At 43.4% G+C, this 26,654-nt stretch overlaps 1 protein-coding gene across 2 annotated transcripts in view; it reads left to right on the top strand.

Annotated features, from left to right (window-relative positions):
- The window catches only part of AFF3 (ALF transcription elongation factor 3), a 753,993-nt gene that overhangs the window by 472,202 nt on the left and 255,137 nt on the right, over window positions 1–26,654 (top strand). For both annotated transcript variants that reach the window (XM_069757526.1, XM_069757527.1), the window contains exon 5: window positions 2,165–2,216. In XM_069757526.1, coding sequence (XP_069613627.1) covers window positions 2,165–2,216 — 52 coding nt within the window. The remainder of the gene's footprint in view (window positions 1–2,164; window positions 2,217–26,654) is intronic.

The raw sequence follows: 26,654 nt of genomic DNA, 5'->3' as shown, positions 1-26,654 counted from the left end.
CAAACTCCACTATGGTGAAGACCAAAGAGTTGTCGAAGGACACCAGAAACAAAATTGTAGCCCTGCACCAGGATGGGAAGAATGAATCTGCAATAAGTAAACAGCTTGGTGTTATGAAATCAACTGTGGGAGCCATAATAAGAAAATGGAAGACATGCAATACCACTGATAATCTCCCTCGATCTGGGGCTCCATGCAAGATCTCACCCTATGGAGTCAAAATGATCACAAGAACTGTAAGCAAAAATCCCAGAACCACACAGGGGGGACCTAGTGAATGACCTGCATAGTGCTGGGACCACTGTAACAAAGGCTGCCATCAGTAACACACTACCGCGCCAGGGACTCAGATCCTGCAGTGCCAGACGTGTCACCCTGCTAAGCCAGTACATGTCTGGGCCTGTCTGAAGTTTGCTAGAGAGCATTTGGATTATCCAGAAGAGTACTGGGAGAATGTCATATGGTTTTCCGAAACCAAAGTAGAACTGTTTGGTAGAAACAAAGCTCGTCGTGTTTGGAAGAGACAGAATGCTGAGTTGCATCCAAAGAACACCATACCTACTGTAAAGCATGGGGGTAGCAACATCATGCTTTGGGGCTGTTTCTCTGCAAAGGGACCAGAACAACTGATCAGTGAACATGAAAGAATCAATGGGGCCATGTATCGTGAGATTTTGAGTGTTAAACTCCTTCCATCAGCAAGGGCATTGAAGATGAAACGTGGATGGGTCTTTCTGCATGATAATGATCCCAAGCACACACTAGGGCAACGAAGGAGAGGCTTCGTAAAAAGTATATGAAGGTCCTGGAGTGGCCTTGAAAGCGAGGGAGTTGAAAGTCTGTGTTGCCCAGCAACAGGCCCAAAACATCACTGCTCTAGAGGAGATCTGCATGAAGGAATGGCCCAACATGCAACCAACAGTGTGTGCCAACCTTGTGAAGACTTACAGAAAACATTTGACCTCTGTCATTGCCAATAAAGGATATATAACAAAATATTGAGATGAGCTTTAGTTAATAACCAAATACTTATTTTCCACCATAATTTGCAAAATAAATCTTGTCAAATCAGACAAGGTGATTTTCTGGATTTGTTTCTCATTTTGACTCTCATAGTTGTGGTCTATCAATGATGTCAGTTACAGGCCTCTCTCATCTTTTTAAGTGGGAGAACTTGCACAATTGGTGGCTGACTAAATACTTATTTTCCCCACTGTATATAGACAATATCTGTAAAACACTTTGTATAGTCTGTGAAACATAGATTGAGAAAAAACAATTACCGTAGTTTACTTTGGTAAGAAACTTCTTTTGGTAAACAGCAATGAAGAATGAGTAGAATGAGTTATAATTCCCTCAGTTCAAGTCACAGTTTATTATGTGTGGATACTAAAAAGTGAGGAGAGATATAAGAGCACCATCCATAAGACATTCACATTTTAAGGCCAATTTAAACTTTGTTTATGTGTAACGTAAAAACAGGAATTTAGCTGTAAATATAAAGGCCCTTTATGTTGTTTTGATATAATGACTAATTTCAAATTCAGCTTGTTGTAAAATTGGATTTATAACTGGGGCAGTAATTTCACGTACTTGATCATTAAAATGCAATGTGGACTATGTGCTGATTCATTTTGTATCATAAAGGAGCATAGATTTTAGAATTTGATTGAAAACAAAATAAAACAACCAACTAATGTTTATCAAGTTGCATCAAATAACGGCAAAATTATTCTTCACGGCTCTTTACCTCTTGGGGGCAAAAAAAAAGAGAAGAAAGCATGTTAGGCCAGAGCCGTTATGTATTATTAATTAGAGAATCAATGTTACATTTTTTTCTAATAAAGGAAAGGAAACCATCTCATAATCTACTTGTTCTGTCATGCTGTCGTCTAGTAGTTTAACAACTAGCAAACATAAAATCCACACAATTCACATAGAGCAATGAAGTCAGCTTATTGTGACTTTTTTTGGACTTTTTTCTAAGTAAATGTGAATATGTTTACTGTCACTATGGGGAAATCTAGCAATAGTGGTTTAACAATAAGTGACCGAGTTGGCAACTACCTGACTGTTTTTTGCACAATTTTCATAAATTTTATTTTCATTTCTCTGTTTTGCTTATTCTAACTATTCTTATCTCATATCTTTTTTTCTTTTAAAGAGCATGGCAGTTTGAAGGCCAGAAGTCCAACGCATTATGCTGCACAAATATCGTAAGTGTTATTATTTATGTATTATTTTTAATATTTTGTTTGCCTTTAATGTATTAAAATATGTAATGGCAGAAATGAGCCCATAGCAGCAGCACTAGTGGAGGTAAGTTACATCTCATCTAGGTGTAGTAGGAGAAGAGGAAAATTACAGATAGGCTCGGTTTGTTCAGAGAACTTAGTTCACTAAGTTATTAATAGGTACTTTTTTATTTTTTGGGACTATAGAACTAAATGAATATTGGGTTCAAGTGGGCCTGACATTCCTATTCACTCCAGTATGGATTTTTATATTAAGCCCTGGAGAAGCTGCTGGGCTCATTAGTCTGTTATAAAGAGTCTGCATATAATGCAGACTGGGTCAGCGAGAGAAACAATTAGAGGGGTTGTCCGAAAGCAAACTAATTTTGCTACTAACTCCCTATCTATTTAATCCCATAATCAAAGCTATTTTCTAATATACAGTTAGGGCCAGAAATATTTGGACAGTGACACAATTTTCGCGAGTTGGGCTCTGCATGCCACCACATTGGATTTGAAATGAAACCTCTACAACAGAATTCAAGTGCAGATTGTAACGTTTAATTTGAAGGGTTGAACAAAAATATCTGATAGAAAATGTAGGAATTGTACACATTTCTTTACAAACACTCCACATTTTAGGAGGTCAAAAGTAATTGGACAAATAAACATAACCCAAACAAAATATTTTTATTTTCAATATTTTGTTGCAAATCCTTTGGAGGCAATCACTGCCTTAAGTCTGGAACCCATGGACATCACCAAACGCTGGGTTTCCTCCTTCTAAATGCTTTGCCAGGCCTTTACAGCCGCAGCCTTCAGGTCTTGCTTGTTTGTGGGTCTTTCCGTCTTAAGTCTGGATTTGAGCAAGTGAAATACATGCTCAATTGGGTTTAGATCTGGAGATTTAAGTAAATAGGGCAGCACACTGCAGCGCCAAAACATGCAAACTTGAAAACACAAAATTTGAACTGCATTACTGCACTGAAAATATGAAAAATGAGAGCTTTTAGCGCATAAAAATGGCCAATTTTATGTGTACCTCGTAGCCACGATAAGGCATCTCTCTTATACGAGGCCCTACGCTTGACCTACCTCTCTGAGAATAAACGTCTCCATCTGAATGGGTACATGTGAAACCTCTCCTTGGACTCAAATTCTCTCTCACTGTGGAGGGGTATTGGACCTATTATAATTAAAACACCTGAAGCTAGGAGGCGGGGAGTGCACGATCAGAAGGCTAGAGAATACATTTCAAAAAACCTGATCTGCACATCCAAACATAGACACAGTGTGAACAGGTGCTGAACCCAGAGTCGCCAACTCGTATATATTTAAGTAAATAGGGCAGCACACTGCAGCGCCAAAACATGCAAACTTGAAAACACAAAATTTGAACTGCATTACTGCACTGAAAATATGAAAAATGAGAGCTTTTAGCGCATAAAAATGGCCAATTTTATGTGTACCTCGTAGCCACGATAAGGCATCTCTCTTATACGAGGCCCTACGCTTGACCTACCTCTCTGAGAATAAACGTCTCCATCTGAATGGGTACATGTGAAACCTCTCCTTGGACTCAAATTCTCTCTCACTGTGGAGGGGTATTGGACCTATTATAATTAAAACACCTGAAGCTAGGAGGCGGGGAGTGCACGATCAGAAGGCTAGAGAATACATTTCAAAAAACCTGATCTGCACATCCAAACATAGACACAGTGTGAACAGGTGCTGAACCCAGAGTCGCCAACTCGTATATATTTAAGTAAATAGGGCAGCACACTGCAGCGCCAAAACATGCAAACTTGAAAACACAAAATTTGAACTGCATTACTGCACTGAAAATATGAAAAATGAGAGCTTTTAGCGCATAAAAATGGCCAATTTTATGTGTACCTCGTAGCCACGATAAGGCATCTCTCTTATACGAGGCCCTACGCTTGACCTACCTCTCTGAGAATAAACGTCTCCATCTGAATGGGTACATGTGAAACCTCTCCTTGGACTCAAATTCTCTCTCACTGTGGAGGGGTATTGGACCTATTATAATTAAAACACCTGAAGCTAGGAGGCGGGGAGTGCACGATCAGAAGGCTAGAGAATACATTTCAAAAAACCTGATCTGCACATCCAAACATAGACACAGTGTGAACAGGTGCTGAACCCAGAGTCGCCAACTCGTATATATTTAAGTAAATAGGGCAGCACACTGCAGCGCCAAAACATGCAAACTTGAAAACACAAAATTTGAACTGCATTACTGCACTGAAAATATGAAAAATGAGAGCTTTTAGCGCATAAAAATGGCCAATTTTATGTGTACCTCGTAGCCACGATAAGGCATCTCTCTTATACGAGGCCCTACGCTTGACCTACCTCTCTGAGAATAAACGTCTCCATCTGAATGGGTACATGTGAAACCTCTCCTTGGACTCAAATTCTCTCTCACTGTGGAGGGGTATTGGACCTATTATAATTAAAACACCTGAAGCTAGGAGGCGGGGAGTGCACGATCAGAAGGCTAGAGAATACATTTCAAAAAACCTGATCTGCACATCCAAACATAGACACAGTGTGAACAGGTGCTGAACCCAGAGTCGCCAACTCGTATATATTTAAGTAAATAGGGCAGCACACTGCAGCGCCAAAACACGTAGTGTAGCTACGAGGTACATATAAAATTGGCCATTTTTATGCGCTAAAAGCTCTCATTTTTCATATTTTCAGTGCAGTAATGCAGTTCAAATTTTGTGTTTTCAAGTTTGCATGTTTTGGCGCTGCAGTGTGCTGCCCTATTTACTTAAATATATACGAGTTGGCGACTCTGGGTTCAGCACCTGTTCACACTGTGTCTATGTTTGGATGTGCAGATCAGGTTTTTTGAAATGTATTCTCTAGCCTTCTGATCGTGCACTCCCCGCCTCCTAGCTTCAGGTGTTTTAATTATAATAGGTCCAATACCCCTCCACAGTGAGAGAGAATTTGAGTCCAAGGAGAGGTTTCACATGTACCCATTCAGATGGAGACGTTTATTCTCAGAGAGGTAGGTCAAGCGTAGGGCCTCGTATAAGAGAGATGCCTTATCGTGGCTACGAGGTACACATAAAATTGGCCATTTTTATGCGCTAAAAGCTCTCATTTTTCATATTTTCAGTGCAGTAATGCAGTTCAAATTTTGTGTTTTCAAGTTTGCATGTTTTGGCGCTGCAGTGTGCTGCCCTATTTACTTAAATATATACGAGTTGGCGACTCTGGGTTCAGCACCTGTTCACACTGTGTCTATGTTTGGATGTGCAGATCAGGTTTTTTGAAATGTATTCTCTAGCCTTCTGATCGTGCACTCCCCGCCTCCTAGCTTCAGGTGTTTTAATTATAATAGGTCCAATACCCCTCCACAGTGAGAGAGAATTTGAGTCCAAGGAGAGGTTTCACATGTACCCATTCAGATGGAGACGTTTATTCTCAGAGAGGTAGGTCAAGCGTAGGGCCTCGTATAAGAGAGATGCCTTATCGTGGCTACGAGGTACACATAAAATTGGCCATTTTTATGCGCTAAAAGCTCTCATTTTTCATATTTTCAGTGCAGTAATGCAGTTCAAATTTTGTGTTTTCAAGTTTGCATGTTTTGGCGCTGCAGTGTGCTGCCCTATTTACTTAAATATATACGAGTTGGCGACTCTGGGTTCAGCACCTGTTCACACTGTGTCTATGTTTGGATGTGCAGATCAGGTTTTTTGAAATAGATCTGGAGATTGACTTGGCCATTGCAGAATGTTCCACTTTTTGGCACTCATGAACTCCTGGGTAGCTTTGGATGTATGCTTGGGGTCATTGTCCATCTGTACTATGAAGCGCCGTCCAATCAACTTTGCAGCATTTGGCTGAATCTGGGCTGAAAGTATATCCCGGTACACTTCAGAATTCATCCGGCTACTCTTGTCTGCTCTTATGTCATCAATAAACACAAGTGACCCAGTGCTATTGAAAGCCATGCATGCCCATGCCATCACGTTGCCTCCACCATGTTTTACAGAGGATGTGGTGTGCCTTGGATCATGTGCCGTTCCCTTTCTTCTCCAAACTTTTTTCTTCCCATCATTCTGGTACAGGTTGATCTTTGTCTCATCTGTCCATAGAATACTTTTCCAGAACTGAGCTGGCTTCTTGAGGTGTTTTTCTGCAAATTTAACTCTGGCCTGTCTATTTTTGGTATTGATGAATGGTTTGCATCTAGATGTGAACCCTTTGTATTTACTGTCATGGAGTCTTCTCTTTACTGTTGACTTAGAGACAGATACACCTACTTCACTGAGAGTGTTCTGGACTTCAGTTGATGTTGTGAACGGGTTCTTCTTCACCAAATTAAGTACGCGGCGATCATCCACCACTGTTGTCATCCGTGGACGCCCAGGCCTTTTTGAGTTCCCAAGCTCACCAGTCAATTCCTTTTTTCTCAGAATGTACCCAACTGTTGATTTTGCTACTCCAAGCATGTCTGCTATCTCTCTGATGGATTTTTTCTTTTTTTTCAGCCTCAGGATGTTCTGCTTCACCTCAATTGAGAGTTCCTTTGACCGCATGTTGTCTGCTCACAGCAACAGCTTCCAAATGCAAAACCACACACCTGGAATCCACCCCTGACCTTTTAACTACTTCATTGATTACAGGTTAACGAGGGAGACGCCTTCAGAGTTAATTGCAGCCCTTAGAGTCCATTGTCCAATTACTTTTGGTCCCTTGAAAAAGAGGACGCTATGCATTACAGAGCTATGATTCCTAAACCCTTTCTCCGATTTGGATGTGGAAACTATCATATTGCAGCTGGGAGTGTGCACTTTCAGCCCATATTATATATATAATTGTATTTCTGAACATGTTTTTGTAAACAGCTAAAATAACAAAACTTGTGTCACTGTCCAAATATTTCTGGCCCTAACTGTACATGCTTTAAAAGTTCCCTACAATTCCCTAACTACATTGTCTAACAGCTATTGTATTTTTTTATACATCCAGTCTGATGATGATTCCTTTAAGTATCCCCAGTACATGCTGGTATACTAAAATGAAGCATCATCAGGAGCAGAGGCTGTAGTAACTGCCGTAGCCCCTGTCCCTTACATGAAATGAAGCGTCATCAGTGACGCTAGTTTCAGGGGCTGTGCTTACCCCTGCTCTGTCCCTGCGGCAGTTTGATTTAAAAAAACAAGAACGCTGATCTTACCTACCCCAGGTACATTGGTGAGTCTTCGTCACTGTTCCTGGAGTCTTCTATTTGCTGTGGCTATGATGGCAAGTTATGTAAGTGCCTGTATTTCTGCACCTAGTACTTATACACTATATAAATCAAGATGTTTTGAACATTTTGTTTCTATTTTTTAATCATTTGCATATCAGTAAAATGTCCAGCGATCCTGTAATTTCCATAATTCTACGACCTTCTTGGTGTTGCAATTTCAGTTTTTAAGAGGTTTACATACATTATATCTTTATATACAGTATATCTAATGGTAGTCATTATTTCACAATGTTTTGTAGACTAACTTTAATATTATTTTTTTGTTGGAGCCATATGCTGTTTCCTCTAAGTTGTGTAGTCTGGAAATGACAGAGTAAAAAATATCACACTTTGCAGACGGATGAAACAGATGCTATGAATGAGGAGCCATAACCTATGTCTGTGATAGATTTTCGATGGATTCTGATTAAAGCCTCAAATTATATATAGCAACTGAATGCAAGACATGCTTTTTTTCTCTACACTTTGCAGACAGGCATTGCTCTTATAGGAATTAGTGACCCCATTAAGGCTGTAATAACAACTTGAAGCAATTTTCTTTTTTTCACAAAATTTTATATTTGCAAAATCAAATAAAAACTTTTCATGTGTAAATTAAACCCCTAGTATGTTATAGTAACTTCTTTCTTTATGAGAGTATCTAGCTTTAAGGTGAGACCAGTGACAAAGGAAGAAATTAGTATCTACAGCCAGCCAGCTTTGTAGGTGAATAGCGCAGTATTGCTGTACTCTGTGTTTCTACAGGTTGCCCATTGGACCCCAACAACATGTTCACAGGGTGTCAATGGGCTGCCATGGCAGCGAGTAGGACCCACTCTGACATATTGGTTCTTCTGTGCAGCCCAGCCTCAGCGTCCATAGGAGACCATCATTTGTCGCATATTTCCAGTACTGCAAGTCTGCCAGTTTAAGTTTCTTATGTGGACTAAAAGAAAAAAAGAAAAAAAAGTAAAGAAAATAAAGAAAAGTAAATATAAATATATATATATGTGTGTGTATATATATATATATATATATATATATATATATATATATATATATATAGTACAGACCAAAAGTTTGGACACACTTTCTCATTTAAAGATTTTTCTGTATTTGAAAATTGGACACTCACACTGAAGGCATCAAAACTATGAATTAACACATGTTGAATTATATACTTAACAAAAAAGTGTGAAACAACTGAAAATATGTCTTATATTCTAGGTTATTTTACTGTATCCACCTTTTGTTTTGATGACTGCTTTGCACACTCTTGGTATTCTCTTGATGAGCTTCAAGAGGTAGTCACCGGGAATGGTCTTCCAACAATCTTTAAGGAGTTCCCAGAGATGCTTAACACTTGTTGGCCCTTTTGCCTTCACTCTGCGGTCCAGCTCACCCCAAACCATCTCGATTGGGTTAGGTCTGGTGACTATGGAGGCCAGGTCATCTGGCGTAGCACCCCATCACTCTCCTACTTGGTCAAATAGCCCTTACATAGCCTGGAGATGTGTTTGGGGTCATTGTTCTGTTGAAAAATAAATGATGGTCCAACTAAACGCAAACCGAATGGAATAGCATGCTTCTGCAAGAGGCTGTGGTAGCCATTCTGTTCAGTATGCATTCAATTTTGAATAAATCCCCAACAGTGTCACCAGCAAAGCACCCCCACACCATCACACCTCCTCATCCATGCTTCACGGTGGGAACCAGGCATGTAGAGTAGATCCGTTCACCTTTTCTGCCTCGCACAGAAACAGTGGTTGGAACCAAAGATCTCAAATTTGGACTCATCAGACCAAAGCACAGATTTCCACAGGTCTAATGTCCATTCCTTGTGTTCTTTAGCTTAAACAAGTCTCTTCTGCTTGTTGCCTGTCCTTAGCAGTGGTTTCCTAGCAGCTATTTTACCATGAAGGCCTGCTGCACAAAGTCTCCTCTTAACAGTTGTTGTAGAGATGTGTCTGCTGCTAGAACTCTGTTTGGCATTGACCTGGTCTCTAATCTGAGATGCTGTTAAGCTGCGATTTTTCTGAGGCTGTTGACTCGGATAAACTTATCCTCAGAAGCAGAGGTGACTCTTGGTCTTCCTTTCCTGGGGCGGTCCTCATGTGAGCCAGTTTCTTTGTAGTGCTTGATGGTTTTTGCCACTGCACTTGGGGACACTATCAAAGTTTGCCCAATTTTTAGGACTGACTGACTGTTAGGGCTAGTGGAACACACCGAGTAAATATAGATGTTTTTATTATTATTGGTGCGTTCGCAGCCCGGGGTCCACCGTGCAGGAGAACGTGCTGTTAGCAAACGGCGGCTAGCAAACCTTCCTGAAGGACCAACGGCCTTAGCTGCAGTATCTGATCATGTGACCCTTGATCTCCACTGAGAAATCTTACTCTGGGCATGCTCAGAACGAGAAAAGCAGGACTTAGTCCCAGAAGCGTCTGCTCGCAGCTGCTCAGCACTGACTCCAATGGCAGAAGCAGGAAAAGCAGCAGTAACTCTTTGTACAGAGTCAGACTGAGCGAGACGCTGGGACCGACATCTCCGCAGGCTCCACTCCGGCAGGAGAAGAATAGGAGACCACAGAGGAGATGGCCCGAGATTCCCCCTGTGCAGAGGCGGGATCTCGACCCCTAACATTAGGGCCCCCCTCCTTGGGCCTCGCTACGTTCGAAGGCAGCAATGAGCTGTGGAGCCCGAATGTGCTCAGCAGGCTCCCAGGACCAATCCTCAGGACTGTAACCCTTCCAGTCCACCAAATAAATTTTTTTGCCACGAACCACCTTGCACCCCAAAATAGCGTTCACCTCATAATCGTCCGTAGACGAACCCGATGTCCCGGCAGATGACTCAGAACACCGGGACATGTATACGGGCTTAAGGAGAGACACATGAAAGGTGTCGGTGATACCTAGGCATGGAGGAAGGGCTAGACGGTAGACCACAGGATTAACCTGTTCGAAGACCTTGAAGGGACCCAAGTAGCGAGGAGCAAACTTAGTGGACTCAACACGCAGCCTGATGTTACGAGCGGAGAGCCACACTAAGTCGCCAGGAGCAAAGGTTGGGGCAGGGCGCCGATGTGCATCGGCGGAGGATGTCATCCTCTCCTTGGAGGCCCGGGTGGCATCCTGAGTTTGGTCCCAAATGTCTCGTGCCTCCACTGCCCAGTCTGCCACCCTGGAGTCAGCAGAGTACACGGCATAGGCACAGGAACCCACGCATGCTGGCCGTAATTAAGGAGGAAAGGAGTCTGACTGGTGGAGTCGGCTACAGCGTTATTAAGGGCAAACTCTGCCCACGGTAACAAGGATGCCCAGTCATCCTGCCTGGCAGAAACAAAATGTCGTAAATAAGTGACCAGAGTCTGATTGGCCCTCTCTACCAACCCATTCGTCTCGGGATGATAAGCCGAGGAGAGATTTAACTCAATACTGAGTAGACGACAAAGCTCCCTCCAGAATCGAGATGCAAAGTGGGGACCCTAGTCACTGACAATCTTGTCCGGCATACCGTGTAAGCGAAAGATATGCTTGATGAAAGAGGCTGCCAGAGCCCGTGCAGAAGGTAGCCGTGGAAGAGGCACCAAATGAACCATTTTGGAAAAATGGTCGGTGATCACCCAGATAATGGTGCAGCTACGAGACTTGGGTAAGCCCACCACAAAGTCCATCCCGACCATCTCCCAGGGCCTGTCTGCCACCGGCAGAGGGTAAAGCAACCCAGCTGGCCGTTGCCGAGGGAACTTGTTCTTGGCGCAAGAGACACACGCCCGAACATAGTCTGCGACATCACGAGCTATATGCGGCCACCAGTATGTCCTCGCCAGTAACTCAGATGTCCTTTTGGAACCAAAATGTCCACCCACCCTGGACGCGTGTGCCCAAGAGAGAACCTCCGGTCGCAAACTGGATGGTACAAAAGTCTTGCCCGGAGGCACAGACTAGCGAAACCGGAGCCACAGTTCTCAGGCTCTCAGTGGGGACAATAAGACGAGGCTCCTCTTCCTCCTCCACAGATGACACAACGGAGCGAGAGAGAGCGTCGGCATGAATGTTCTTCTCCCCGGAAAGAAAATGGAGGGTGAAATGAAACCGGGAGAAGAACAAGGACCTTCTGGCCTAGCGAGAATTTAACCGCTGAGCTGTCTGCAGGTGCACCAAATTTTTATGATCTGTGAAGACTTGGAAGGGAAAACGAGCTCCCTCCAAGAGATGTCTCCACTCCGAGAAAGCCAACTTCATAGCTAGCCCTGTCCCCGATGGAATAATTCCTCTCTGCTGGTGAGACGGTCTTAGAAAAGAAGAAGCAAGGATGCTTCCGACCTTGAGCATCCTTTTGGAAGAGGACTGCTCCAGCACCAACAGATGAGGCATCCACCTCCATGATAAATGGATTATCTACATTGTGGCGATGTAGGATGGGAGCGCTAGCGAGGTGTGACTTTATGGAGTTAAAGGCCTTGGAGACCTCCTCAGACCACAATTTGGGATTTGCCCCCTTCTTGGTGAGGGCAACCAAGGGAGCTACAAAAGTTGAAAAGTGCGGAATGAACTGGCGATAATAATTAATGAACCCCATAAAGCGCTGCACCGCTTTAAGAGAATGGGGTTCCTGCCAGTCCTTCACAGCCTGTAGTTTGGCAGGATCCATAGCCAATCCCTGGGCGGAGATGATAAAGCCTAGGAAAGGTAAGGACTCCTGCTCGAACATACACTTCTCCAACTTGGCATAGAGGGAGTTTGCCTTAGAAAATCGAAGACTTTGCAAACATCTCTCCGGTGGGAGTCAATATCTGGAGAGTAGATGAGAATATCATCCAGTTAGACTATGACCGAGGTGGAGAGCATATCCTGGAAGATGTCGTTCACAAAGTCTTGGAAAATGGCTGGGGCATTACAGAGCCCGAAGGGCATCACCAGATATTCATAGTGCCCATCCCTGGTGTTAAAAGCCGTCGTCCATTGGTCCCCCTCACGGATGTGAATCAGGTTGTAAGCACCCCGCAGATCTAATTTAGTAAATACCCTTGCTCCCCGAAGCCTATCGAAGAGCTCAGATATCAAGGGCAAAGGATACTTATTCTTAATGATGATGGCGTTAAGACCCCTGTAGTCTATGCATGGACGCAGTTCTCCATTCTTCTTCTGCACGAAGAAGAACCCAGCCCAGCAGGTGACACTGACTTCCTGATGAACCCTCTTGCCAGATTCTCTTGAATGTACTGAGATATTGCCTCCATCTCCGGGAGAGATAATGGATAGACTCGACCTCGGGGAGGCTCAGCACCAGGCAAGAGATCAATAGGACAGTCATAGGGGTGATGTGGCGGAAGGGTCTCCGCCGCCTTTTTGGAGAACACGTCTGCATAAGACCAGTACTGCTTGGGGAGAGAGGATAGATCTGCGGGTACCTCTGTAGTAGCAACCTGAATGCACTCCCTCTGACACCTACCCCCACAAGATTCACCCCATCCCAGAATTCTGCCTGAGGACCACTCGATATGAGGAGAGTGGTACCGTAGCCAAGGTATCCCCAACAGAACCTCATCAATTCCCTCAGGAATGACGAGCAGAGATATAATCTCCTGATGGGATGGAAACATGGAGAGAGTAAAAGGGATGGTCTGGTGTGTTATCTGTGAGAGCAGCACACCTTACACAGTGTTCGGAGTCAGGTGGTGGAACAAGAGGAGGAGGAGGAGGAGGAACAGGAGGAGTCGTATGCGGAAGGGATCATATCTCCAAGGTCAAGAAGGTTGGCAGCACCAAGGCGGCTGGCATTGGAAGCTGGGGGAGAGGGATTACCGAGGGTGCATGGTAGCAGCCAAACTGTTGAGGAAGGTGCAGGAGGCGAGGAAGAAGTGGAGGACAAACTGGCGCTGGGCATGGAAGAGTCATCAGTTGAGGAAGACCTTGATCAAATTTCTGTTGTGCGAGGTTGGGTGGAGAGGGCAGACGATTGAAGCATGATTCTCACTTCGTCACCACCAAGACATCAAGGACTTGGTCCTCCTGAATGCGCAAGACACACGAGTGCCTTCTTGCTGCACTACCTGCAACATGACCCTCGGATTGTCAGAATCCGAAGTAATGCCGACTACTGGGTTGCCACACTTTTAGATCCCCAGTACAAAAGCAAATTTGTCAAAATAATTCCTGCCATAGAAAGGGATTCACGCATGCAGGAGTATCAGCAGAGACTGTTACAGAATCTGACATCTGCTTTTCCACAAAACACCAGTGGTGCACGAAGTGAACTGGTGTTTTGTGGAAAAGCAGATGTTAGATTCTGTAACAGTCTCTGCTGAGGAGTATCAGCAGAGACTGTTACAGAATCTAATATCTGCTTTTCCACAAAACACCAGTGGTGCACGAAGTGAATCTCGTGAGTTCTAACTTGCCAACTGTGGGACTATCGAGTCATCACTCAAACCGTAACAGTAACATCGTATCTGGTGGTAACAGCAATTTTTTCCAATCGTTTCAAGATTTTTTTTAGACCGTCCTTTGCAAGGCCACAGGAGACAAGAAGTCTGACGAACAGCCAACTTAAGTGGTGTCTGTGGCCGATTCTTGGGAAAAAATGGAGACTCTTTATTTAGTCCCCTTGCTGAGTTTTACATGACGTTGCCATCGTCAATTCCAGGTGGGTGGGGTCGTCTGGAGAGTTGTTTACTCATACTATGGCCTGGGATTCAGAGGTCTGCTCCAAAGCTTCAGTGTCTGCTAGTCAGCAGAGTAGCCCGGCCACCCACCGCCTGTTTACCTAAGTACTATTTTTAACGGCATCTGGCCCAGGATATCCTTTTGGGCCTAGTAGAATTTAGTGCTTCTCAGCAGCGTACCCACCCATGAAGCAAGCTACACCGCCTGTTTACCTAACTACTATTTTGTAACGGCATCTAGCCCAGGAAATCCTTTTGGGCCTTGTAGAATTTGGTGCTACTCAGCAGCGTACCCCACCCATGAAGCAAGCTACACCGCCTGCTTACCTAAGTACTATTTTTTAACGGCATCTAGCCAAGGAAATCCTTTTGGGCCTTGTAGAATTTGGTGCTACTCAGCAGCGTACCCCACCCATGAAGCAAGCTACACCGCCTGTTTACCCAACTACTATTTTGTAACAGCATCTAGCACAGGAAATCCTTTTGGGCCTAGTAGAATTTAGTGCTACTCAGCAGCGTACCTCACCCATGAAGCAAGCTACACCGCCTGTTTACCTAACTACTATTTTGTAATGGCATCTAGCACAGGAAATCCTTTTGGGCCTAGTAGAATTTAGTGCTACTCAGCAGCGTACCTCACCCATGAAGCAAGCTACACCACCTTCTTTCTTTCTCAATGTAACCCCTCAGCTCTGGGGTGTCCACTCTTCCTCCAGCTCTCTCCTTCTCATAGCTAGACTATCGCGTGTTTTCACACTGTGGCAAATCTTTTGGGTCCAGGCATAAGAAGTTGTCGAGGTAATGGATAATATGTGCCGCCTTACAAACGTCCATGATGACACATTCGAGGAAGCAACTAAACGCCTCAAATAGTGAGCAGTATATGGAGCATCCCATGGGCAAACAGCGATCTATGTAGTATGCTCCTTCACAGAAGCAGCCCAATGGGAGGACACTATTCGGAGGCACAGGTAGTAACCACAACGCCCCCTCAATGTCTGTTTTGGCCATTAGGGTGCCTCTTACCAACTTCTTGACCCACCTGATTGCCTCGTCAAAGGAGGTACAGTACATAGTACTGTACTTGGTTCTGCGTCGATGTTGTCGTTTACTGACCTTCCCCTTGGATATGACAAATGGTGGATTAGTCTGAATGTATTGGGTTCATTTTTTGGCACAACTCCCAGCGGGGGTACCACTACGTTTTCTAAGGAAAGTGTTCTGAATGGACCCGCGCCATTCTACCTAAAGATATTTCTTTTTTAATTTTTTTTGTCAAGACGTCTGGGTGTTGGTAGAGTGAGTTTCGATTTTTACTCCAGCCTTTCTTGATTTTAGAAGGGCATGACATGCCTATATCTGTGTCTCCTCCTCCTTTTACTCCTCCACCTCTTTTCTTTTCGCATGACTATATGTAGTTGTGACTTTTCCATGTGTTTGTTGTGTCTTCTGAGCAGTTTGTCAGATTTTGAACACCTTTTAAGGTGTTTTCTATGTGTTTTCCATGTGTTTGTGTTTGCTTGCCATTTGTTTCAATGGGGTTCGACGGTGTTTGTCGAACGTTCGACGAACAGTTCGGCGAACACCTCCCTATTCGACGAACCGAACTAAACCGAACCCGAACACTAGGAAGGTGGCTCAACACTACTCGTGACTTATTGTAGTTCTTGATAGTGGTAACATTTGTTTTGTATAGCTTGCGTTTACTTGTGAAACTATTGGAAATTTGGCAAAAATTTTGAAAATGTAGCAATTTTCAAACTTTTAGTTGTTATGCCCTTAAATCAAAGAGTTATGTCACTCAAAATAGTTAATAAGTTACATTTCCCACATTCCTACTTTACATTGGCACAATTTTTGAAACATATTTTTTTTGTTTTAAAAGTTGACCAACAATTTGTCATTTTTCCAACAAAATTTACAAAGTCATTTTGTTTAGGGATCACATCACACTTGAAGTGACTTTGAGGGGTATATATGACAGAAAATACCCAAAAGTGACATCATTCTAAAAACTGCACCCTTTAAGGTGCTCAAAACCACATTGAAGAAGTTTATTAACCCTTCAGTTGCTTTACAGGAACTGACGCAACGTGGAAGGAAAAAATGAACATTTGGCTTATTTTTGACAAAACTTTTATTTGAAACCCAGTTTTTTTACTTTCACAATGGTAGCAGGAGAAAAAAATGTTGTGAAATTTCTTATGAGCACACCGAAAACTACTATTTGGGCACAAAACAGGGCTCGGAAAGTAAAGAGCGCCATTTGAATTTTTGAATGCAAAATTTGCTGGAATCTTGAGCAGATGCCGTGTCGTGTTTGGAGAGGCAGTGATGTGCCTAAAGAGGTGTCATGTTCCACAGAACATGCTGAAAGGGTTTTTATAATCAGATGCTAAATAGGATACAGATGATTGACATGGAATTATATCTTCAATATTCTTCACAGGAGGCAAGGAGTCATAGCACTTTTCCAGAGCTCTTGTGCTACCAGTAACGTGGAAGCCCCCTATATTTCCTTGAACAGATATGTTTGGGATCACATATATCTTGTGCTCTGGTAGTGACGCGATTCAGATGAAAACCCCGAAAGAGCTATTCACTATACTGAGGCAGCAGAGTTACTCTAGACCCCATTTAGCCTCTATTCAGCGTTGTCCTTCTTTTCAGAAGTGCACAAAACTGTGGCAGACCATGATTTTATGCACACCTAAAAAGACAGACACCGCCGATCACAGGCCAGACAGAGTCCACAGTGCCTCCATTTGCCTCATTAGGCTATGTGCCGAGGCAATTTCCGCGGCAATTCCGCAACTCCCTGCTGCAAGAAATACGCATGCGGAATTGGCATACATATTCCCGCTAAACACTAGCGTTTTGCAAGTGTAATTAGCTTGCAGAATGCTAGCGTTTTCCAAGCGATTTGTAGCATTGCGTGGAAAAATTATTGACAGGTTAATCATACTTGTCAAACATAGTGTTTAACAAGTGTGACCAACTTTTTACTATTCATGCTGCCTATGCAGCATCAATAGTAAAAAGATATAATGTTAAAAATAATTTTAAAAAAAATCGTGATTGTATCACCTTCCGGTGGCCCTTGCGATGCTCCCGGCAACTCCCGTTCCCAGCGATGCCTTGCGACAATAATGACCCCAGATGATGTAGCATCACGCAAAACTGCTACGTCATCACAGGTCATTGTCGCAAGGCATCACTGGGAACGGGAGCTGCCGGGAGCATCGCTAAGGCCAGGGCTGGATCTGGGGGTTGCCAGAAGGTGAGTATATACCTATTTTTCATTTTAATTCTTTTTTAAGGGTCTGGTGGAGAGTCTCCTCTCCTCCACCCTGGGTACCATCCGCACATGATCCGCTTACTTTGTGCATGGTGGGCATAGCCCCATGCTTAAAGTAAGTGGATCAATGCATTCCTATGTGTGCGGAATCCGCACAAAGAATGAGCATGCTGCGTATTTTTCCGCAATGTGATTCCGCCGCAGAAAAATACGCAGCATTAGCACAGCATACAATTCGCAACGTGCGCACATAACCTTATAGGGAATCTTCCTCCTGGGGTTCCTTCTGTCCTTCTGAATCACACATTTCAGAGATTTACACAGAAATCCAGGTGTAAGCGCTCAGTGTAGAGCAAAGGATAGATGTGAGCTAAGCCTTAAGGTACCTTCACACTAAGCGACGCTGCAGCGATACCGACAACGATGTCGATCGCTGCAGCGTCGCTGTTTGGTCGCTGGAGAGCTGTCACACAGACAGCTCTCCAGCGACCAACGATGCCGGTAACCAGGGTAAACATCGGGTTACTAAGCGCAGGGCCGCGCTTAGTAACCCGATGTTTACCATGGTTACCATCGTAAAAGTAAAAAAAACAAACACTACATACTTACCTTCTGCTGTCTGTCCCCGGCGCTCTGCTTTCCTGCACTGACTGTGAGCACAGCGGCCGGAAAGCACAGCGGTGACGTCACCGCTCTGCTTTCCGGCTGGCCGACGCTGACACAGGATGCAGGAGGAGTGCAAAGAAGCACAGCGCCGGGGACAGACAGCTGAAGGTAAGTATGTAGTGTTTGTTTTTTTTACTTTTACGATGGTAACCAGGGTAAACATCGGGTTACTAAGCGCGGCCCTGCGCTTAGTAACCCGATATTTACACTGGTTACCAGTGAAGACATCGCTGAATCGGCGTCACACACGCCGATTCAGCGATGTCTGCAGGGAGTCCAGCGACTAAATAAAGTGCTGGACTTTCTGCAGCGACCAACGACATCACAGCAGGATCCTGATCGCTGCTGCGTGTCAAACACAACGATATCGCTATCCAGGACGCTGCAACGTCACGGATCGCTAGCGATATCGTTGTGAAGTTGTTTAGTGTGAAGGTACCTTTACTTCGATCTTTGGGAGGCAGAATGAACAATCAATATTTGTTTTTTACGCTGTTCCTCGTGTTGTACAAGTAATTATACAACCCTATTCTTCGGATCAGTTCGATTACAGCGATACCAGATTAATATAGGTTTTTTTATGTTTGGCTGCTGTCACAACCTAAAAAACACTTTTATTTAAAAAACAAGTTTTTGCATCCCCATAGTTAGATAGCTATAAGTTTTCCATATTTAGGCTGACAGTCATGTGAAGGCTTGTTTTTTGCGGGATGAGTTGATATCTTTATTGGTATCATTTCCAGGCACATGACATTTTATCGCTTTTTATTCCGATGTTTGGGAGGAAGAGTGAACAGAACCCAGCAATTCAGGAATTGTTTTTGTTTTGTTTTTTACGCCATTCAGCATGTGGTAAAATTGATAAGGCAGCTTTATTCTTTGGGTCACAGTATGGTTACAGCGATACCACATTTATATAATTACTAGCTGAAGAGCCCGGCGTTGCTTGGGCATAGTAAATATCTGTGGTTAGTTATCGCACCTCACTTCTCTTATTTTCCCATCACGCCTCTCATTTTCCCCCTCACTCCTCTTATTTTCCAACTCACTCCTCTCATTCCCCCCTAACACTTGTCATTTCGACCTCACATCTGTCATTTTCCGATCACTCCACTATTTTCCCTCACTCCTCTCATTTTGCACTCACACCTTTTCATTTAACCTCACACCCCTCATTTTCACCTCACACCTCTCATTTTCCCCTCAGTATATAGATGTTTGTCATCTCCCTTATATATAGTATACACCTGTATGTCATCTCCTGTATATAGTATATACCTGTATGTCATCTCCCCTGTAAATAGTATATACCTGCTGTATGTCATCTCCTCCTGTATATTGTATATACCTATGTGTCATCTCCTCCTGTATATAGTATATATACCTGTATGTCATCTCTTCTGTATATACTATATACCTGTATGTCATCTCCTCCTATATATAGTATATACCTGTATGTCATCTCCTGTATATACCTGTATGTCATCTCCCCTGTATATAGTATATACCTGCTGTATGTCATCTCCTCCTCTATATACCTATGTGTCATCTCCTCTTTTATATAATATATACCTGTATATCATCTCCTCCTGTATATAGTATATACCTGTATGTCATCTCCTCCTGTATATAGTATATACCTGTGTCATCTCCCCTGTATATAGTATATATGTGTGTGTCATCTCCCCTCTACATAGTATATACCTGTGTGTCATCTCCTCCTGTATATAGTATATATCTGTGTATCATCTGCTCCTGTATATAGTATATATGTGTGTCATCTCCTCCTGTATATAGTATATACCTGTATGTCATCTCCTCCTGTATATAGTATATACCTGTGTCATCTCCACTGTATATAGTATATATGTGTGTCTCATCTCCCCTGTATATAGTATATACCTGTGTGTCATCTCCTGTATATAGTATATATCTGTGTGTCATCTCCTCCTGTATTAGACCTCGTTCACACGTTATTTTTTCAGTATTTTTACCTCAGTATTTGTAAGCTAAATTGGCAGCCTGATAAATCCCCAGCCAACAGAAAGCCCTCCCCCTGGCAGTATATATTAGCTCACACATACACATAGTAGACAGGTCATGTGACTGACAGCTGCCGTATTTCCTATATGGTACAGTTGTTGCTCTTTTAGTTTGTCTGCTTATTAATCAGATTTTTATTTTTGAAGGATAATACCAGACTTGTGTGTGTTTTAGGGCGAGTTTCATGTGTCAAGTTGTGTGTGTTGAGTTGCGTGTGGCGACATGCATGTAGCGACTTTTGTGAGATGAGTTTTGTGTGGCGACATGCGTGTAGCAACTTTTTGTGTCGAGTTGCATGTGACAGGTTAGTGTAGCAAGTTGTGTGCAGCAAGTTTTGCACATGGCGAGTTTTGCGCATGGTGAGTTTTATGTGTGGTGCGTTTTGAGTATGTGTAAGTTTTGTGTGAGGCAACTTTTGCATGTGTTGCAACTTTTGTGCATGTGGCAATTTTTCCGCGTGTGGCGAGTTTTCCATGAGGTGAGTTTTGCACGTGTGGCGAGTTTTGCGTGAGCCTAGTTTTGCACGTGGCGAGTTTTGAGCAGCGACTTTTGTGTTTTGACTTTTATGTTTCGATATTGGTGTATGTGTGGTGAAATGTGTGCTGAGGGTGGTATATGTGTGCAAGCACGTGGTAGTGTGTGGTGCATTTTGTGTGTGTGTGTGTGTTCTATCCCCGTGTGTGGTGAGTATCCCATGTCGGGGCCCCACCTTAACAATTGTACGGTATATACTCTTTGGCGCCATCGCTCTCACTCTTTAAGTCCCCCTTGTTCACATCTGGTAGCTATCAATTTGCCTCCAACACTTTTCCTTTCACTTTTCCCCCATTATGTAGATAGGGGCAAAATTGTTTGGTGAATTGGAACGCGCGGGTTAAAATTTCGCCTCACAACATAGCCTATGACGCTCTCGGGGTCCAGACGTGTGACTGTGCAAAATTTTGTGGCTGTAGCTGCGACGCTGCAGATGCCAATCCCGGACATACACACACACATTCAGCTTTATATATTAGATATACCTGTAAGTCATCTCCCCTGTATATAGTATATACCTGTATGTCATCTCACCAGTATATGATATATACCTGTATGTCATCTCCTCCTGTATATAATATATAGCTGTATATAATCTCCCCTGTATATAGTATATACCTGTATGCCATCTCCTCCTGGCTGTCAATTTGCCTCCAACACTTTTCCTTTCACTTTTTCCCCATTATGTAGATAGGGGCAAAATTGTTTGGTGAATTGGAACGCGCGGGGTTAAAATTTTGCCTCTCAACATAGCCTATGACGCTCTCGGGGTCCAGATGTGTAACTATGCAAAATTTTGTGGCTGTAGCTGCGATGGTGCAGATGCCAATCCCGGACATACACACACACACACACACACACACACAGACATACACACACACATTCAGCTTTATATATTATGTTTTGGCGCTTTTACACAATAAACACTATTTCATAGAAAAAATAATTATTTTTACATCGCTTAATCCTGAGCGCTATTTTTTTTTTTCACTGGTGGAGCTATATGGCTTGTTTTCAGAGATACCATTTTTATTGATATTTGTCTTTTTGATCACGTTTTATTCCACTTTTTGTTTGGCAGTATGATGAGAAAGCATAGTTTTTTGCCTTGTTTTTTTTTACTGTGTTCACTGAAGGGGTTAACCACTGGGAGAGTTTTATAGGTCGGATCGTTCCGGACATGGCAATTTCAAAGATGTGTACTTTTTTTGTTTATTTTTGTTTTTACATAAATGTATTTATTGGATTAATATTTTTTCTGTTCTTTAGCTTGTGAATTTTTTTGGAAATATTTTTTAACTTTTTTACCTTGTCCCAGGATAGTACATCAACTGTCCTTGCCCTGATCGCGTATATAATACTCTATAAGGCCGGTTTCACACGTCAGTGGCTCCGGTACGTGAGGTGACAGTTTCCTCACGTACCGGAGACACTGACTCACGTAGACACATTAAAATCAATGTGTCTCTGCACATGTCAGCGTGTTTTCACGGACCGTGTGTCCGTTTGGAAAACACGGAGACATGTCAGTGTTCGTGGGAGCGCACGTATTACACGGACCCATTAAAGTCAATGGGTCCATGTAAAACACGTACCGCACACGGATGTTGTCCGTGTGCAGTCCGTGTGCCGTGCAGGAGACAGCGCTACTGTAAGCGCTGTCCCCCCGCGTGGTGCTGAAGCCGCTAATCATTTCTTCTCTCCAGCATGGTTCGCTGGAGAGAAGATATAAAAACTCTTTTTTTTTTTGTGTTTAAAAAAAGATTCCTGTCCCCAACCCCCTCCCACCCCCTGTGCGCCCCCCGTTGTTAATAAAATACTTACCCGGCTCCCTCGCTGGCGCTGCTTCCTGTCCTCGCCGCAGCTTCTCCTGTATGAGAGGTCACGTGGTGCCTCCCATTACAGTGATGAATATGCGGCTCCACCCCTATGGGAGATGGAGCCGCATATTCATCACTGTAATAGGCGGCACCACGTGACCGCTCATACAGGAGAAGCTGCGGCGAGGACAGGAAGCAGCGCCAGCGAGGGAGCCGGGTAAGTATTTTATTAACGGAGGGGGGAGGGCGCACAGGGGATGGGAGGGGGTTGGGGACAGGAATCTTTTTTTTAAACACACAGAAAAAAAGAGTTTTCATATCTTCTCTCCAGCGAACCATGCTGGAGAGAAGAAATGATTAGCGGCTTCAGCACCAGATGCAGGGGACAGCGCTTAACTGTAGCGCTGCCTCCTGTACGGTCCGTGTGGTCCTCACTCGGCACACGGGCGGCACACGGCTGCCGCACGTGTGCCACACTGATGTTCAGCGTAAATGCACGGACACGGATAATTCCGGTACCGATTTTTCCGGTACCGGAATTATCTGGACGTGTGAGATTGGCCTAATGCTTTTGAATTGCAGGGCATTAGATTTGCATCTCGAAGGCAGGGAGGAGGCGTGTTAGCTCTTGCTCTGAGCAGTAGCTCACAGGAGGCCATCATTGGGTGACCCTTCGGCCATCTTTCAGCGTGAGGTCACCATGGAGACCATCAGCAAATCGCAATCGCGTTGTGCCAATGGGAGCAGAGAGGCTGTTGATCGATGCTGCTGTCACTATTGACAGCAGCATCATAGGGATTAAACACATGCGATCAGCGTTGGCATCGATTGTTCTCGTTTCTTCACGGTGTCAGCTCACACATAAAGCTGACACCCGCATTTGATTGCAGCAGCACTCTGCGTGAGCCCACATGATGGTCACTCGGTATATGTACGTCGGTTTGTGGGAACACACCTCCCGCAGCACCGTACATATACGGTGCATATCGTGAAGGGGTTAATGACTGACAATAAGCTTGCATATAGACACTGTAGTTCCTTGTAAATGCATAGTAAGACATCATTCAAACGTCCGTATTTTTTTAGAATTACAAAGCTTCTCCTTTCCTTTACAGTGTTAAACACAGACAACAGTTTTTCAGGGACCCATAAATTTATATTGATACTTTCCATCTGTGCTGTCAGAAAAAAAACCAGACATGTCTCTGAGAGTTTTGCTCTGACACATGGTCCTTGAAAAAACCTAGACATGTGAACAGCAGCATAGACTTTAATGCTTTGTGTTCCGTATATATGAAAAATACGGAGAGAATATGTACGTGAAACACGTCTGAAAGAAGCCTAAGAGAAAGGAGAGAACAAAGGAAAGATGATGACCAGTTTTCTATGAACCTCCCAGTTATTATACAAATAGGAGCCTTGGGTAGATAGAACATCACAACACAACATTAATAATATTTTTAATTTTCTCTACTTTTGCTTGACAACTCCAGCTCCACAACCCTCAATTTACTGTCATTACTTGTTCATTATATAAAAGACAGCCATTATTACCACTTTTGGTTGATGGGCCATTGTTCTGTCAGTAAATACAGTGTATTTAAGGCTCACATTGCATAAGTAATTGGAAGATTCCTGGGTTATTTTCTCTTTGTTGTGTTACCATAAAATAATCTTTACATATCAAGCAAGCAAAATAAAATGCCATTAGCTTTGATAGCTGCAATAAATCTGTATTACCATATTCTGTTGGCAAATATAAATGTAAAAATTGTTTTGCTTTTCTGATGATCTAGTCAAAGAGATAATAAGGCTTAGGCAAATAAAAAAAATCTCAGAAAGCCTGGAAGTTAGACAGCAAGACATTTTCCTAGAATATTGTACTTTATTTCCACAGTGCTTAAAAAGTGTTATACAATTGCAGTTTTAAGCAGGGAAATGTTTAGATGGATGAACTTCAAGAAAAGATTGTATTGCTACCCGGAGAAAGGAGTATACATAACGGACATATTTTTATTTTAGTCATTTACATTTTTAAAAAAATGTAATTAAAGAGAAACTGTCAGCAGGTTTTTGCTTTTTTATCTCAATGTAGTATAATATGGGGCACAAGACCCAGATTCTAGGCATGTCACTTACTAGGCTGCGTGTTGTAGTTTCAATATAAACGGTGATTTATCAGCAGGAGAGCAGATAGGTTAATGTGTCTAACTCCCTCCCCCCCCCTCCCCACAGGAAGCTGCCAGTAAGGGGTCTACAGGTTGTACACATAGCAGAAGACTAAAGGTACCGTCACACTAAGCGACGCTGCAGCGATACCGACAACGATGACGATCGCTGCAGCGTCGCTGTTTGGTCGCTGGAGAGCTGTCACACAGACAGCTCTCCAGCGACCAACGATCCCGAAGTCCCCGGGTAACCAGGGTAAACATCGGGTTACTAAGCGCAGGGCCGCGCTTAGTAACCCGATGTTTACCCTGGTTACCGTTGTAAATGTAAAAAAACAAACACTACATACTTACATTCCCGGTGTCTGGTCATGTCCCTCGCCTTCAGCTTCCCGCACTGACTGAGCGCCGGCCGTAAAGTACAGCGGTGACGTCACCACTGTGCTGTGCTTTACGGCTGGCCGGCGCTCACCAGTCAGTGCGGGAAGCTGACGGCGAGGGACCTGACCAGACACCGGAATGTAAGTATGTGGTGTTTGTTTTTTTTACATTTACAATGGTAACCAGGGTAAATATCGGGTTACTAAGCGCAGCCCTGCGCTTAGTAACCCGATATTTACCCTGGTTACCAGTGAAGACATCGCTGAATCGGCGTCACACACGCCAATTCAGCGATGTCAGCGGGAGATCCAGTGACAAAATAAAGTGCTGGACTTTCCCCAGCGACCAACGATCTCCCCGCAGGGGCCTGATCGTTGGTCGCTGTCACACATAACGATTTCGTTAACGATATCGTTGCTACGTCACAAAAAGCAACGATATCGTTATGTGTGATGGTACCTTTAGCTCTTCTACATCTACGTCTAACAATGCAGGAATTCTATGAAAACTACACCAAGCAGCTCAGTAAGTGATACATCCCTGGAATCAGGCTTTTTTAACCCTATGCTGCATTTTATTGCATGATTCATCAAAGCTTTCACACCAGTAGACCTGTGTAAAAGCTTAAAAAAGTTTCGAAATTTGGGCACAACTTGGAGTTGTATCAAATTTTTTCAACTTTTGGCGTTTTCACGCCAGTTTCTCCCAACTCCGACATAATTAGTGGAGCTAGGGCAGGAAGGGGGCGCGGCATAGTTATGCCGCTCATCTAATTCATGAAGAGCTCTGGCATTCTCTATGCCAGAAATCTCACTCAAGCACTGGAGTGAGATTTTTGGCATTGCCCATGACACTTGTCAGACGCTCAAGATTCTCCTCATGAATCACGAGCATCTGAGTCCTGCACATTCCCTCTTCAAGACCAACATGAACAACACCGGTCTTGATTAATTGGACCCTATATATTTATTGTCTTTTTGTATACACTACCGTTCAAAAGTTTAGGGTCAATTAGAAATGTCCTTATTTTTTAAAGAAAAGCACAGTTTTTCCAATGAAGCTAACATTAAATGATTCAGAAATACACTCTAATCATTGTTAATGTGTTAAATGACTATTCTAGCTGCAAACGTCTGGTTTGTAATGCAATATCTTTTTACGTGTATAGAAGCCCATTTCCAACAACCATCACTCCAGTGTTCTTATGGTACTTTGTGTTTGCTAACTGTGTAAGAAGGCTAATGGATGGTTAGCATACCCCTGAAAACCCTTGTGCGAGAATGGCAGCACAGCTGAAAACAGTTTGGCTGAATAGAGAACCTATAAACCTGACCTTCCTTTGAGCTAGTTGAGAATCTGGAGCATTACATTTGTTGGTTCCAGTAAACTCTCAAAATGGCCAGAAAAAAAATAATTTTCATGTGAAACTGGACAGTCTATTCTTGTTCTTAGAAATGAAGGCTATTCCATGGAAGAAATTGCCAAGAAACTAAACATTTCCTACAACGATGTGCACTACTCCCTTCAGAGGAGAGCACAATCAGGCTCTAACCAGAGTAGAAAGA

The sequence above is a fragment of the Ranitomeya imitator genome, chromosome 3 (genome assembly GCF_032444005.1).
Source record: "Ranitomeya imitator isolate aRanImi1 chromosome 3, aRanImi1.pri, whole genome shotgun sequence".
In the NCBI taxonomy this organism is placed as follows: Eukaryota; Metazoa; Chordata; class Amphibia; order Anura; family Dendrobatidae; genus Ranitomeya; species Ranitomeya imitator.
The sequence above is the reverse complement of the archived record's forward strand: the minus strand, read 5'-3'. Positions and strand labels throughout refer to the sequence as shown.